The 17,161-nt window shown below is 47.6% G+C and overlaps 1 protein-coding gene across 1 annotated transcript in view; it reads right to left on the bottom strand.

Annotated features, from left to right (window-relative positions):
- The window catches only part of pogzb (pogo transposable element derived with ZNF domain b), a 35,336-nt gene that overhangs the window by 15,805 nt on the left and 2,370 nt on the right, over positions 1–17,161 (bottom strand). Inside the window, exons 2-13 of the mRNA XM_061717798.1 lie at positions 15,658–15,761; positions 15,371–15,493; positions 15,071–15,297; positions 13,486–13,579; positions 11,407–11,571; positions 8,536–8,845; positions 8,165–8,334; positions 6,246–6,346; positions 6,020–6,166; positions 5,380–5,514; positions 2,061–2,245; positions 197–346 (exon numbers count right to left, since the gene is read on the bottom strand). Of these exons, the coding sequence (XP_061573782.1) occupies positions 197–346; positions 2,061–2,245; positions 5,380–5,514; positions 6,020–6,166; positions 6,246–6,346; positions 8,165–8,334; positions 8,536–8,845; positions 11,407–11,571; positions 13,486–13,579; positions 15,071–15,297; positions 15,371–15,493; positions 15,658–15,761 (1,911 nt within the window). The remainder of the gene's footprint in view (positions 1–196; positions 347–2,060; positions 2,246–5,379; positions 5,515–6,019; positions 6,167–6,245; positions 6,347–8,164; positions 8,335–8,535; positions 8,846–11,406; positions 11,572–13,485; positions 13,580–15,070; positions 15,298–15,370; positions 15,494–15,657; positions 15,762–17,161) is intronic.

Here is a 17,161-nt window from a genome sequence, read left to right as displayed (position 1 = left end):
AACAAGGTGACTCTGCCCCCACTAACCCTCCCCTCTCAGGAACATCTGTGGACCTGGATCAGAACTGACCGAGCCGTCTGATAACATCAAGGACATTGGCTGAGAGCAGCTCTGAGTGAAGTTCGGGCCCTGTGGGCGGGGCTAGGGTCGGTGTGGGCGGGGCTAGGACCGGTGTGGGTGGGGCTACAGCTCTTACTGGATCATGTGGGCGGCGTAGGCCCGCGAGCAGCAGCTGCTGTAAGGACATAGCAGGCAGTGGGCGTGGGTGGGGTAGTGGGCCGAGATGTCCGAGGCGTTGGTTCCACATTCCAGACACACCAGACGCTGATCCTCCGATATCCACGCCCTGAAATACAGAAATAATAATCAATAATGAACCATATCCACGCCCTGAAATACAGAAATAATAATCAATAATGAACGATATCCACGCCCTGAAATACAATAATAATAATCAATAATGAACGATATCCACGCCCTGAAATACAATAATAATAATCAATAATGAACGATATCCACGCCCTGAAATACAATAATAATAATCAATAATGAACGATATCCACGCCCTGAAATACAATAATAATAATCAATAATGAACGATATCCACGCCCTGAAATACAATAATAATAATCAATAATGAACGATATCCACGCCCTGAAATACAATAATAATAATCAATAATGAACGATATCCACTCCCTGAAATACAATAATAATAATCAATAATGAACGATATCCACTCCCTGAAATACAGAAATAATAATAATAATGAACCATATCCACGCCCTGGAAACACGGAAAATAATAATCAATAATGAATAAATGTGATTGAGAAAACTCCATTAACAGACGATAATAATCTACTTTTGCCAATAACCACAAATTCTCCAAAACCAGCAGCGTCTTATATATGATCATTACGGTCATTTCTGTTACTGTAGTTAGGGGGATTGTGGGTAATGTAGTCAGGGGGATTGTGGGTAATGTAGTCAGGGGGATTGTGGGTAATGTAGTCGGGGGGATTGTGGGTAATGTAGTCAGGGGGATTGTGGGTAATGTAGTCAGGGGGATTGTGGGTAATGTAGTCGGGGGGATTGTGGGTAATGTAGTCAGGGGGATTGTGGGTAATGTAGTCGGGGGGATTGTGGATAATGTAGTCAGGGGGATTGTGGGTAATGTAGTCGGGGGGATTGTGGGTAATGTAGTCAGGGGGATTGTGGGTAATGTAGTCGGGGGGATTGTGGATAATGTAGTCAGGGGGATTGTGGGTAATGTAGTCGGGGGGATTGTGGGTAATGTAGTCAGGGGGATTGTGGGTAATGTAGTCAGGGGGATTGTGGGTAATGTAGTCGGGGGGATTGTGGATAATGTAGTCAGGGGGATTGTGGGTAATGTAGTCAGGGGGATTGTGGGTAATGTGGTCAGGGGGATTGTGGGTAATGTAGTCGGGGGGATTGTGGGTAATGTAGTCAGAGGGATTGTGGGTAATGTAGTCGGGGGGATTGTGGGTAATGTAGTCAGGAGGATTGTGGGTAATAACAGCAGCGACACTGACTCACATAACAGCCACTTTGACGAGACGTAGCAAAGCTGGTGTTTAGTTTATTTTGTTAATAAAGTTTGACATACGGTATTTTTCTTCTTGTTTTTTTTGCATTTGCTGTAGAATTTTGTAGCATTTCCTGTAGCAGCTCCATCAGGTAGATGCTAACTCACCCCCAACCTCTATAGTCGGTATTTGACCAGATATTTAGTGCTTAGCCTTATAATGCGGTGCGCCTTATATATGGAAAAAGTTTTTAAATACGTCATTCATTGAAGGTGCGCTTTATAGTGCGGAAAATACGGTATGTGAATTTGACTTTAAAGCCGGCTCAACCCCGGCCTGAAATCAGCTTTAATGCCTCTCAAAATGTGCCTTGGGGGGGCGGGGCCTGAAGCGGCACGTCCAATCACTGGCCGGGCGCTGGATACCCCACACACCTGCGGAGACAAATCTCTGTGTCTCCCCCAAAACTATTTTTTTCTTCTACCGGCCAATGGGAGCGGGTTCCTGCTCACCTGAGGTCCCTGCGTCCCTGTCTCGGGGACTTGTCCAGGAGTCTCTGGACCGGACTCTTCAGCTCCGTCTTGATCCTGATTGGCTGGACTGAGGAGGCGGGGCTTAGGAGGAGGCGGCTCCCTGGTGATGATGTCATCGCTGATGTCATCGCTGTCTTCACCTTCCCATAGGTCCTGATGGTCACCTGGGGACAGGGGGACAGGTGAGGGCGGGGAGGTCAGGGGTCACCTGGGGGACAGGTGAGGGCGGAGTCGGTGATGATGAAGGCCCAGTCCCCAACTAGTCCGACTTTTCAGCCCTAAATGTTGCTTGTTCCCGTGAGGGCAGTGGTTCCAACTCCTCTTTCCACCTAGGGGGAGTGGCTTATTTAGGGGGAGTGGCTTATTTAGGGGGAGTGGCTTATTTAGGGGGAGTGGCTTATTTAGGGGGAGTGGCCATGAATCTGGCCCTACATATTGTGAGATTAATCAAAGTTTTGAATTAAGTTGTCATTATGAAACTATCAGAATCAAGTCAGCTTTGGAGAACTGACTGTTTCCACATGCTATCACATGCAGATCACAGGCCACTTCCTGAAGTTTTGTCAGGGGGGTCGACTGACAGCCGTCTCATTGTCTTTAAAGGTTAGCTAAGGGTTAGTTGGACCATCTGGTGACACAAGACCCCCTTGACCATTTGAGTTTTTTAAAACGATGTCTGTTGCTCTGCACACCACAGATAAGTTGCTTATTAACTGAAAAGTCATAGGTGTGACCTTTTTAACCATCATCTGATACCATGTCTGTTCTCCATCTGTTTCCTATTTTCGTCCATTGTCCATTCACTGTTCCAAATATGGTCATGTTCCTGTCAGTTTTTCAATAAATACCTCCTGCAAAGAATGACCCAGCAAGCATTTCGTCGAGAGCCAGAGAGAGCCATGTTGCTCTGCAAGCTCCGACTTTGCTTCACTTCTGCGCAGAAGGCCTGAAAAATCATTTCTAACAGTCTCTCTGTCTTTCCTAAGTTATTAACTTATGTATGTTGATTTAAGAACCGTATGTAGGGATTTCCAATGCTGACCAGCTGAACTAGAGCCAGAAAAATTTCCCAGAATGCTTTGCATCGTCATTTGTGGACTGAATAAAAAAAAAAAAAACATGGCGGACATTTCTTATTTTTTAGTGAATAAAATCAATATTGAGTTAGTTTCTGCATAAAAATGCGTTTATTACATTTCTAGCGAGAAATATATATTTTACTTTCATAATATTCACTCATGAATGTACATAATCACTTGTTTGCCCGTTGTTGCAAAGTCTTTTACAAACCTCGCCAGAATAAAGGCTGATTTATGGTTCTGCGTTACACCAACGCAGAGCCTACGGCGTAGGTTACGCAGCGACGCTACGCCGTACACCGTACCCTACGCCGTACCCTACGCCGTACGCTACGCCTTACCCTACGCCGTACGCTACGCCGTACCCTATGCCTTACCCTATGCCGTACACCGTACCCTACGCCGTACCCTACGCCGTACCCTACGCCGTACCCTACGCCGTACATCGTACCCTACACCGTACCCTACGCCATACCCTATGCCGTACCCTACGCCGTACCCTACGCCGTACCCTACGCCGTACATCGTACCCTACACCGTACCCTACGCCGTACGCTACGCCGTACCCTACGCCGTACCCTATGCCGTACCCTATGCCGTACCCTATGCCGTACCCTACGCCGTACCCTACGCCGTACATCGTACCCTACACCGTACCCTACGCCGTACCCTACGCCGTACCCTACGCCGTACCCTATGCCGTACCCTACGCCGTACCCTATGCCGTACGCCGTACCCTACGCCGTACCCTACGCCGTACCCTACGCCGTACCCTACGCCGTACCCTACGCCGTACGCTACGCCGTACCCTATGCCGTACCCTATGCCGTACCCTACGCCGTACCCTATGCCGTACCCTACGCCGTACCCTACGCCGTACCCTATGCCGTACCCTATGCCGTACCCTACGCCGTACCCTATGCCGTACGCCGTACCCTACGCCATACCCTACGCCGTACCCTACGCCGTACGCTACGCCGTACCCTATGCCGTACCCTACGCCGTACGCTACGCCGTACCCTACGCCGTACGCTACGCCGTACCCTACGCCGTACCCTACGCCGAACCCTACGCCGTACCCTACGCCGTACCCTACGCCGTACCCTATGCCGTACGCCATACCCTACGCCGTACCCTACGCCGTACCCTACGCCGTACGCTACGCCGCACCCTACGCCGTACGCTACGCCGTACGCTACGCCGTACCCTATGCCGTACCCTACACCGTAGGCTCTGCGTTGATTTAACGTGGAACCATAAATCAGCTCCGGAGCGGGCAGGCAGAAAATCCCGACATTTTCGGAGGAAACAGGCGTAGCTACAACTGTTAGATTTCATCTATTAAACCAACATTTATCTTCCTAAATGATTTATTTCTGCTGTTACCATGGTAACAGCTGCTGCTGTTCCCCCCGGGGCCGGCAGCTCTTCTCATCTCCGAAAACATCGGGTCAAATTTCTTAACAGGCGTTATTTGGATAAACTGAGTCCAGGTTGGGGATCTTAACGGTTACTTTTACACCTGAAAAAATATTGAAACTTAATAAAGTGGCATATTAACAGCGCTACAGCTGAAATTAAAACAGCTTTTATCTCTGGGCTTCCTGATATGGTGTGACGTTTGTGCAAACGTAACTACGCAGTCGCTTACGTACCCGAACCTAAACCACGCAGTGACGTAGCAGCTAAATTTAGGGGTAGTGCTGAAAAGTAGGGGTAGTGTTGGGATTGGGAGTATTGGGAGTATTGGGGGGATTGGGAGTATTGGGAGTATTGGGAGTATTGGGGGGATTGGGAGTATTGGGACAGGTACTGGGAAGATTACAAGCCCTCAAATCTGTGGCTTCTGTTTTAGGGCTAGTGGTAGAAAGTAGGGGGAGTGTTGGGATTGAACCGATGTCACCTGGAGGGAGACAAGGGTGAGGGCGGGGCCAGTGACGTCACGGTGAGGGGGCGGGGCCAGTGATGATGACATCACAGAGGGGGCGGGGCCAGTGATGATGACATCACGGTGGGGGCGGGGCTCACCTTTGACCCCGGCTGCAGCCCCTCCAGACTGGGGTGGGGGGTTACCTGGGGGGACAGGTGAGGGGGCGGGGCTAGTGTTGTGGGCGGGGCTCACCTCTGACCCAGGCTGCAGCCCCTCCAGACTGGGGGGGGGCGGGGTTACCTGGGGGGACACGTGAGGGGGCGGGGCTAGTGTTGTGGGCGGGGCTCACCTTTGACCCCGGCATTAGCCCCTCCAGACGCGCCGGCCTCCTGAAGCTCCGGTGATTCTCCAGCTTGTGCTGCATCTTGTCCTTGAAGAAAACGAACTGCAGACGACACCTGTTGCAGTGGAACGCCTGGCTCACCTGGGGAGACACACCTGGACAGGTGAGGGACAGGTAAACACACCTGGAAAAACACAAACACCTGTACAGGTGAGGGACAGGTAACACTCACACACACACACACACACACACACCTGTACAGGTGAGTTACCTGGTGACGCAGCAGGTGCTGCTGGTAGCTAGCTGATGCTAACAGGTGAGTTACCTGGTGGCGTAGCAGGTGCTGCTGGTAGCTAGCTGGTGCTAACAGGTGGGTTACCTGTACAGGTGAGTTACCTGGTGACGTAGCAGGTGCTACTGGTAGCTAGCTGATGCTAACAGGTGAGTTACCTGGTGGCGTAGCAGGTGCTGCTGGTAGCTAGCTGGTGCTAACAGCTGGGTTACCTGTACAGGTGAGTTACCTGGTGACGTAGCAGGTGCTACTGGTAGCTAGCTGATGCTAACAGGTGAGTTACCTGGTGGTGTAGCAGGTGCTGCTGGTAGCTAGCTGGTGCTAACAGCTGAGTTACCTGTACAGGTGAGTTACCTGGTGACGGAGCAGGTGCTGCTGGTAGCTAGCCGGGTTCCTCGTCACCTTCAGACAGAAAACACAGAGCAGGAAACGAGAGTCGCGGTGGAAGCTAGCGAAGTGCTGGAGGACGTCGGAGTAGAAGGACGAGCGGTACGAGCACACCTGGAGAGAGAGGACAGGTGAGTCAGACACCTGGACAGTAGAGGACAGGTGGAGGAAAGGTGTCCCAGGTGAGACTCACCTGGCAGACGTAGGGCATCTCTCCAGGCTTGTGATTGGTCTTCATGTGGTTCAGGAACGTCGGCTCGTTGTCGAACGCCCATTCACAGATACGACACATACCTGAGGAGACAGGTGAGGGGACAGGTGAGGAGACAGGTGAGGAGACAGGTGTGGAGACAGGTGAGGAGACAGGTGAGGAGACAGGTGTGGAGACAGGTGAGGAGACAGGTGTGGAGACAGGTGAGGAGACAGGTGAGGAGACAGGTGAGGAGACAGGTGAGGAGACAGGTGAGGAGACAGGTGAGGAGAGAAAGAAAAGTGTCAGAGAAAAGTTACGGAGCCAAAACTATAACAGCCGTGATATCTCGCTGATAGTTAGCTGATAGTTAGCTGATATCTAGCTGACAGCTGATATCTAGCTGATAGTTAGCTGATATCTAGCTGACAGTTAGCTGATATCTAGCTGATAGTTAGCTGATATCTAGCTGATAGTTAGCGGATATCTAGCTGATAGTTAGCTGATATCTAGCTGATAGTTAGCTGATATCTAGATGATATCTAGATGATAGTTAGCTGATAGTTAGCTGATATCTAGCTGATAGTTAGCTGATAGTTAGCTGATATCTAGCTGATATCTAGCTGATAGTTAGCTGATATCTAGCTGATAGTTAGCTGATATCTAGATGATAGTTAGCTGATAGTTAGCTGATATCTAGCTGACAGTTAGCTGATAGTCAGCTGATAGTTAGCTGACAGTTAGCTGACAGTTAGCTGACAGTTAGCTGACAGTTAGCTGATAGTTAGCTGATAGTTAGCTGATATCTAGCTGATAGTTAGCTGATAGTTAGCTGATATCTAGCTGATAGTTAGCTGATAGTTAGCTGATAGTTAGCTGACAGTTAGCTGACAGTTAGCTGATATCTAGCTGATATCTAGCTGATAGTTAGCTGATAGTTAGCTGATAGTTAGCTGATAGTTAGCTGATAGTTAGCTGATAATTAGCTGATAATTAGCTGATATCTAGCTGATAGTTAGCTGATAGTTAGCTGATATCTAGCTGATATCTAGCTGATAGTTAGCTGATGGTTAGCTGATAGTTAGCTGATAGTTAGCTGATATCTAGCTGATAGTTAGCTGATAGTTAGCTGATAGTTAGCTGATAGTTAGCTGATATCTAGCTGATATCTAGCTGATAGTTAGCTGATAGTTAGCTGATATCTAGCTGATAGTCAGCTGATATCTAGCTGATAGTTAGCTGATATCTAGCTGATAGTTAGCTGATATCTAGCTGATATCTAGCTGATATCTAGCTGATAGTTAGCTGATAGTTAGCTGATATCTAGCTGATAGTCAGCTGATATCTAGCTGATAGTTAGCTGATATCTAGCTGATATCTAGCTGATATCTAGCTGATAGTTAGCTGATATCTAGCTGATAGTTAGCTGATATCTAGCTGAAGGCAGACGGAAAATTACTGAGTCTGTTCTTTAATATAATTGTTGATTCTATAATCTGGCCTTGACAAAGCGGTTTTGGCCGATCGCTCTGGTCACAATCTCCCTGGTGGAATGTAAACAAGGTGACTCTGCCCCCACTAACCCTCCCCTCTCAGGAACATCTGTGGACCTGTTTCAGAACTGACCGAGCCGACTGATAACATCAAGGACATTGGCTGAAGAGCAGCTCTGAGTGAAGTTCACGGACTTACCGCTCACACACACTTACCGATAACCACACCTCCCTCAACTCAACGCCTTCCTCGCGGTTAGCTGATATCTAGCTGTTAGCTGATATCTAGCTGCAGATAAGGGGCAGGGCCCCATCAGAAAGGAGGAGGGGGCAGGGCCCCATCAGAAAGGAGGCGGGGCTTACATGAGGAGGGGGCGGAGCTTACATGAGGAGGGGGCGGGGCCCCAGCAGAAAGGAGGCGGAGCTTACATGAGGAGGGGGCGGGGCCGTGGACCTGGTCCTGGTGGTTCTGTAACTGGGTCGGGGAGCTGAACTGCCGGTAGCAGAACTGGCAGCACTGACGCTCTCCAACACTAGCACCGCTAGCACCGCTAGCTTCCTCCACCAGCTCCGAGTGACGCAGCATGTGCTGCATCAGCCTGGAACAGATAGATAGATAAATATGTGTTTAATGTCTCTGTGTTTGCAGCTAAAGACACAAGGCAGTTTGACAAAACATAAAGACAGAACAGGGAAAGACTCAGAGCTTCCACCCAGGTCCCCCCCAGCCCCCCAGGGCCTCTCACCTCAGGTTACTCCCCCCCAGGTCCCCCCCAGGTCTCCCCCCCAGGTCCCCTCACCTCAGGTTGTTCTCCGCCAGGTGGGAGCAGATCTGGCAGGTGAAGGATCCCGTCTTGATCCCGAGCGGTTGGACCTTCCGGAGACTCAGGTCTCCGTCAAACGTCCCGTAGTAAAACTCCTCCACGCTCATCACCACGCGGGGAGGCTCCGCCCCCGGGGCCAGGGCCACGCCCACGGAAGGGGCGGGGCCTCTGCTGACGCCCAGCGAGGGGGCGGGGCCTCTGACGCCGTTGGCCGAGCCCGACGGGAGGGCGGGGCCCGCCAGCTTCAGGTGGGCGGAGCCTCTCAGCTGGGACAGCTGCAGGTTCACTGGAGACGGAGAGTTAGCATTAGCACGGCCGCTAGCAACTGGAGACGGACAGGTCAGTGTTAGCACGACCGCTAGCAACTGGAGACGGAGAGTTAGCGTTAGCACAGCCGCTAGCAACTGGAGACGGACAGTTCATAACGCCGCTAGCACGTCCGCTTGTTGCCAAACGGCCCCTCCGACCACCACCAACATTCCTACACATTCATACACATTCACACGGTATTTGTGATCAAGCCGTAGCTCGTAGCAGAAAATCGAAAACATCGTGAGAGGCACAGAACCCGGCAGATTCTGACAATCTTAATTTTATAGATATTCCTTAAGATGAGTGAGTAAGGTCAGTGCGAAGACAGAGTGAGATTCTTTTGAAGAAAACGTTTGATTACATTACAGTCAATGGGGACTGAGACAGGTATTGGCGCCGCTTTAGCCCCCCCCCTGTTTAAATTTTGTGCATACCCCGCCTGTCAAAGTCACATTTTATGAATCCCAACACCTTTGTCTACATTCTGACCAAAAATTATTTGTCTCCTTTTTAAGGTTTGGCCGTGAGCTCGAGTTACAAATAAAAATTAGGGTTAGTTTTTATTGCTTCTCACACTCTAACAACCGACACCCGCACTCTAGATTTGACAAAAAAGTGATTTCCAGTCCTCGCTTGTGTGCTCATATCTTGAAAAGTTTACATCTTATGTGTTTTGGAGAGAAGAGAAGTTTTCCTCAGTTTTGAAGTTTGAATGACATTACTACGTGCAGGTATGAGAAAGTTAGGTGACTCAGAAAAAAGGTGAATTTCTTTTTTTTTTACCTCCTCCCATCCACAGTGGGACATTCCGCGCCACACACATACATGGGAAAATCTCCCCATTAGTTTGGAAATGTTTTTGCACTTTGTGCGAAAACTATTTGTGCGATCGCTCTGAAAATTCACAGGACTGTAGTTAAATTCAGGGCCTACAACTTTCTAAATCGGTTCAGAATTTTCCGAGTAACGGTGTGCGAGTGGTGAGGCCCCAAATTTCTCCAAATGCGTTCCGGATGGCTGAAAAAGCGCACGTTTTCGCACGTTACGCAAAAACATGCGCACAAATCGCTAATAAAAGTCATACCACTTGATTCGCGCTTAAGGCGCACGTTTTTACTTTTCGCGTTTTCTCAAAGCTGCGGGACTAGTTACGCACCAAAGTTTATACGGAAGAATAAATAAATACGCCTGAGAAATAATAAGAGTACTCCTCCTCCTCCTTGCTATGGCATAGTTGTGGAGGAGGAGTGCCTCGTGGCTCCGCCGTGGCACTAATAATAATAATAATAATAATAATAATAATAATAATAATAATAATAATAATAATAATAGTGATTTTTTTTGTGTGCGTGCGTGCGTGCGTGCGTGCGTGCGTGCAACAACTTTGGGGAAGCTAAGCTTCTTCTAGCCCCTTAATAGCGCCGCCTATGCCCATATACGACGCCGGGTCCCAGGAGGTTAGATCGGATTTAATTTTAATTCTGAATTAAAGAGGAATTAAACTCCCCATGTAAACGCACTGAGTGTTTCAATTCCTTGGAATGTTTTGCCTTTTTTGCAACAATTCCCTTTGCAGGAAAACATGGCGACAAAGCGGCATAAACGCTGGAAAGTTACATTTTACCAAAGAGGACGACAACAGGGCGACTTGCAATGTGGACATTTTGCACAGAAATGCACAATTTTTCAGTTCTCAGCTCAGATATCCTTTTAAAAATTAGTCCTTTGAAAAAGGAGAATTTTAACTTCTATTAGATAAATGATGACCGTGTTACTGGACATTCTTATGGAAGAGAATCAGGGCCCGGCAGGAGAAAAATACATATATAATAATAATATAATGTTTTAGAGGAGGAAGAGTTTTTTTCATTGTGCACTTCGAGAAAAAAGTCCAAATGTCGAGATTAATATTGAAATACAATTTCAAGAATAAAGTCAAAATTTCGTTTATAGTTGAAATGTTGAGAAAAAAGGCGAAATTTCGACTTTATTCTTGAAATTGTATTTCAACATTATTCTCGACATTTCGACTTTTTTCTCGACATTTCGACTTTTTTCTCAAAGTGCACAATAAAACAAAATCTTCCCCTCTCAAATATTTTTCTCCTGTCTGGCCCTCATTCTCTTCTGTACATTCTTGTGTAATTGCCACTAGGAATGTTTGATATTTTACCGTTCACGATAAACCGTCAAAAAAATTCCCCACGGTAAGAATTTGTATCTCACGGTAAAAGGAAGGAAGGAAATGAGCCAGAAAGATAGATAGATAGATAGATAGATAGATAGATAGATAGATAGATAGATAGATAGATAGATAGATAGATAGATTTATAGTTACAAAGATGGAGTTGAATTGGTATTTTTTTTTAATCGTCATTTTTTTTGTTATCGGGATAAATGACAGAAATTATCGTGATACATTTTTAGTCCATACCGCCCATCCTTAATTGCTACAGAATATCTTGTGTATTTAGTTAATTTCTACAGGAGAATATTTATTTTATGATAATTATTCTTAATTCCGTCTGGACTCACCGGTTCCCGGCGTGCTGGTGCGCAGCGTTAGCGGCTGCTGCATGTGGGTGAAGAAGTGGGCGGGGCCTCCCGGGTGGGCGGGGCCTCCCGGGTGGGCGGGGCCCTGGAGGGGCCGGGCCGGGGAGATGCTGACCCGGGGCCGGACCAGCTGACCCAGAGACGGCGCTGGAGGAGAGAGAGGACCGATCAGTCAGCAGAACCATCGATCAGTCAGAACCATCGATCAGTCAGAACCATCGATCAGTCAGAACCATCGATCAGTCAGAACCATCGATCAGTCAGAACCATCGATCAGTCAGAACCATCGATCAGTCAGCAGAACCATCGATCAGTCAGAACCATCGATCAGTCAGAACCATCGATCAGTCAGAACCATCGATCAGTCAGAACCATTGATCAGTCAGTAGAACCATCGATCAGTCAGAACCATCGATCAGTCAGAACCATTGATCAGTCAGTAGAACCATCGATCAGTCAGAACCATCGATCAGTCAGAACCATCGATCAGTCAGAACCATCGATCAGTCAGAACCATCGATCAGTCAGAACCATCGATCAGTCAGAACCATCGATCAGTCAGCACCATCGATCAGTCAGAACCATCGATCAGTCAGAACCATCGATCAGTCAGTAGAACCATCGATCAGTCAGAACCATCGATCAGTCAGAACCATCGATCAGTCAGAACCATCGATCAGTCAGAACCATCGATCAGTCAGCAGAACCATCGATCAGTCAGAACCATCGATCAGTCAGAACCATCGATCAGTCGTCAGAACCATCGATCAGTCGTCAGAACCATCGATCAGTCAGCAGAACCATCGATCAGTCAGCAGAACCATCGATCAGTCAGAACCATCGATCAGTCAGAACCATCGATCAGTCAGAACCATCGATCAGTCAGAACCATCGATCAGTCAGAACCACCGATCAGTCAGAACCATCGATCAGTAGAACCATCGATCAGTCAGAACCATCGATCAGTCAGAACCATCGATCAGTAGAACCATCGATCAGTCAGAACCATCGATCAGTCAGAACCATCGATCAGTCAGAACCACCGATCAGTCAGAACCATCGATCAGTCAGAACCATCGATCAGTCAGAACCATCGATCAGTCAGAACCATCGATCAGTCAGAACCATTGATCAGTCAGCAGAACCATCGATCAGTCAGAACCATCGATCAGTAGAACCATCGATCAGTAGAACCATCGATCAGTCAGAACCATCGATCAGTCAGAACCATCGATCAGTAGAACCATCGATCAGTCAGAACCATCGATCAGTCAGAACCATCGATCAGTCAGAACCATCGATCAGTCAGAACCATTGATCAGTCAGCAGAACCATCGATCAGTCAGAACCATCGATCAGTCAGAACCATCGATCAGTCAGAACCATCGATCAGTCAGCAGAACCATCGATCAGTCAGAACCATCGATCAGTCAGCAGAACCATCGATCAGTCAGAACCATCGATCAGTCAGAACCATCGATCAGTCAGAACCATCGATCAGTCAGAACCATCGATCAGTCAGCAGAACCATCGATCAGTCAGAACCATCGATCAGTCAGCAGAACCATCGATCAGTCAGAACCATCGATCAGTCAGAACCATCGATCAGTCAGAACCATCGATCAGTCAGAACCATCGATCAGTCAGAACCATCGATCAGTCAGAACCATCGATCAGTCAGAACCATCGATCAGTCAGCAGAACCATCGATCAGTCAGAACCATCGATCAGTCAGAACCATTGATCAGTCAGAACCATTGATCAGTCAGCAGAACCATCGATCAGTCAGAACCATCGATCAGTCAGAACCATCGATCAGTCAGAACCATCGATCAGTCAGAACCATCGATCAGTCAGAACCATCGATCAGTCAGCAGAACCATCGATCAGTCAGAACCATCGATCAGTCAGAACCATCGATCAGTCAGAACCATCGATCAGTCAGAACCATCGATCAGTCAGCAGAACTGCCGATCAGCTGCTGATCAGTCTCATTGATCTGTAACTTACACTGGATCAGCGTGAGAGGCTGCTGATCAGTCTCATTGATCTGTAACTTACACTGGATGAGCGTGAGAGGCTGCATGGTCTGTCCCGGCTGCAGGTTCAGAACCAACGGCCCGCCGGCGTTCATCATGGTGGGAAGCTGGAAACCCTGGAGAGAAGGAACGTTTTATTTTATAAACAGGGGGCGGGACCGGGTCTTACGCGGTGATTCTCATGAAGACAACCTAATCTTTTAGAGACATATTCTTGAAATAATTCACTTTTATTTGAAAAGTCAACGAGACTCCCCGCCTATACAATGGTAGGGGAAACACTGACCATCTTTACCATCTTGGCGCTCATGTTATTTTTTTGCAAGAGACCCACCTCAGGATCTCGGACCGCTCTAAATTGAGGAGGGGATGGGAAGGTCAGATTTCCTCATTTCAAGGCAAACCTCGGGGTGCAGCTATCATGCTACATAAATCTGTTCCCTTTGTGCACTGCAGTACTATCTCTGACCTGATGGTAGATTTGTTATCGTTTGTTGGCCGGATTAATAACACCCAGGTGGTCTTGGCTAATATTTATGCTCCCAATTATGACGATGATGCTTTTTTTAAACGATTGTTTCTAACTGTCTCTGATTTATCGTCACACCACTTAATATACCAGTTCTAACTAATATAGAAACATGCAGCATGTGTTTCTTCATTCTAAGGCTGATACAAGACTTTACATTTTTTGCGGCTCCAGACATATTTGTTTTTTGTGTTTTTGGTCCAATATGGCTCTAAAACATTTTGGGTTGCAGATCCCTGATCTAAACTCATCGTCATATTCGACTTTGGCAAGAAATTCATGCATTTTGTTGCTCAAGGAGCAACCCAGAGTAAATGCCACGCAAATTAGCCCCACCCCTTCTTCTGATTCAAATATTTTGATAGCCCCTATTTTTTGTCATAACTTTTGTATGGTTTGATATAGAGTCGTGTGTGGTGTCATCGGACTTAGTTTTGACCTGTATTGCTTAAAAATGCAACAATGTACACAAATGTGCAGCAGCCCGCCGTGGCACTAACTAGACAATTTCTGCGAGGAAATTGTCTAGTTAGTGCCACGGCTGCACCAAGAGGCTCCTCCTCCACAGCTATTAGCAGTGCAGGATAACAATAGTGCCTCTGGGGCAGCCAGAGGCACTATTGTTATTGTGTGGATTTATTATTATTATTCATTTTCCGGACAGGGACGGGTGCAAATTAGCCCTGCCCCTTCTTCTGATTGGCCGATGTTATATTCCAATAACTTTTGAATGGTTTGACATAAAGAGTCATGGGTGGTGTCATAGGACTCGGTATTGAGTCCTTGACCTTCATTGGTGCAAAATAGCCCCGCCCCTTCTTCTGATTGGCTGATATGCGAGTCCTTCACCTTTATTGCTTGCAAAATCAAGCAATGTACACCGATGGGCGGCAGCCCGCCGTGGCACTCTAGAAATTTCTGCGAGGAAATTTTCTAGTTTATAAATGTTACTGTGTATTACACAATAATGAAACTGTTTATTATTGTCTCTATTGTTACGCTAACTTATGCTAACCTATATTCCTTAATATGAAGAGCAAAAGAAACACAGGAATAAGATTTAATAAGATTTACAAACCTGTGTGGTGAAGAGGATGGGCGTCCCGGCGCCACCGGCGCCGCCGTGAGCCGGCAGCAGGAACGTCCCCCCCGCCGTCTGGGTCAGGATGAGAGGGGTCGGGGCCGGGGCCAGCGGGGGCGGGGCCTGGGCCAGTGGGGGCGGGGCCTGGGTCAGCGGGGGCGGAGCCTGGGTCAGCGGGGGCGGGGCCCCGGAGGAGGAGACGAACACCCTGACGGGCGGCGAGGCTGAGGACGAGACCGGCGGAGTCACAACGGTGTTTCTCTGGCACTAGCTTACCTGAGGGGGGCGGGGCCTTACCTGCTAGGGGCGGAGCCTTAGCTAAAGGGGGCGGAGCCTTAGCTGCGGGGGAGGGGGGGCGGGGCGGAGCCGGCTTGGGAGGCGGAGTCTCAGGCGACGGAGGCCGAGACGGAGATCCTTCCACTGCAGAGAGAGAGAGACAGGTGTCAGGGGGTGGAGTCAGGGGCGGGGCCTGGGTTCCCCAGGGGGCGGGGCCTCAGAGACCAGGGGGCGGGGCCTCCGCCACCAGGGGCGGGGCCTGGGTTCCCCAGGGGGCGGGGCCTCCGAGACCAGGGGGCGGGTCTTACCTGGCTCACAGTAGTCCAGGAAGTCGTCCTCGTCCACCCCGTCATCCACCTGCTGCCACGGCTCCAGCTCCTCCTCCTCACACTCCATGAACAGCTCCATGTTGCTATGGAGACCAGACCGTGTCACACCAATGCAGAGCCGACGGCGTAGGGTACGCGGCGACGCACACCGCACCGCGACCCTACGCCGTCGGCTATGCCGTCGATTTAACGTGGAACCATAATTCAGAAGCTGCAGTCTGTCTGCACTGATACTGACACACCGGGTCGGAGCGGTTTAACCTGTGTTTTGTGATTAATAAGCACGGGTTTTAATTATTTTGCGTTGGATCAATGTAACAAATAAAATCGTTGGGATCATCCAGCTCCTCACCCATCAGTTATTGTTTCACATGAGCAGTTCAGGTAAAAACGGCTGTTAAACCAGCAAAAATGTCATTTTGCTGGATGAAATATATGAATTCCTGATAAAATAAGTTTGTTAGTGACAGCTTTGCTCCTGTACGCATGTGAAGAGCTCCAAGAGACTTTTCTTTAAGTTGTGACATGATACAGGTGTGTAGTGATTTTCGTGCATGTACGTCAAACCGTATTGTGGGGCTTGAGGAACAAAGTTTTCTAGGGGGCGCTGTTGAGCCGTTAGGCCACGCCCATTAATGCAAACCATTAAATATCACATTTATCACCAGGACTGGCTTGGTGCAAAATTTGGTGACGCTTGGGGCACGTTTAGGGGGAAAAAAGGCCCTCATTTCGTCGGAAAAATAAAAATAAAAACGAGAACAATTTCTACAGATACATTAGGGCCCTAGCACCGTCAGTGCTCGGGCCCTAATAATAACAATAACACACAAAGAATGTGTTGTGGTGGTTGGTGCAATACAATACAATAATATATATAGAATATATATATTATATTATAATAGATCAATAACAGTTATTATAACAGTCATGTGGGACTTTCAGAGTTTATTTATTTATTCATTTACTTTTAGTTGTTAAATTTCTGGAAAAGGAGAAAGTCAAGTCTTACATGAGAGAAACTATTCAGTTTGTGTCTAAATATTTGTACTTGTAGAAACTGAAGATCATAATGCAAACGACATTTACTTTTAGTTCAGTTTGTGGAAAATGGTTGGTATTCTGGTACAATGTTTGTGATTAAAATGGTTCATTGTTTTACATTGAGCTGAATCTTAAGTTAGTCTTTAAGTGTAAAGTTGGGAAGACGTTGTGTTTGTATTTATGAAGGAAAGTTACATTCAGGTCAAAAGATTTTTAACTGGAAAGTTAAACATCAGCATAAAGCAGCATATTTGCCCTTTATCATGTTAACAGTATTAAATACTTAAAGGTGAGTTGAATAAATGTGTGATTAATCGCAACTATGGAAAACATGCGATTAATCGCGATTAAAAAAATAAATCGTTTGACAGCCCTAATATATATATATATATATATATATATATATATATATATATATATATATATGTATATATAAAAT

Source organism: Cololabis saira, chromosome 3, assembly GCF_033807715.1.
Source record: "Cololabis saira isolate AMF1-May2022 chromosome 3, fColSai1.1, whole genome shotgun sequence".
Classification (NCBI taxonomy): domain Eukaryota; kingdom Metazoa; phylum Chordata; class Actinopteri; order Beloniformes; family Belonidae; genus Cololabis; species Cololabis saira.
The sequence above is the reverse complement of the archived record's forward strand: the minus strand, read 5'-3'. Positions and strand labels throughout refer to the sequence as shown.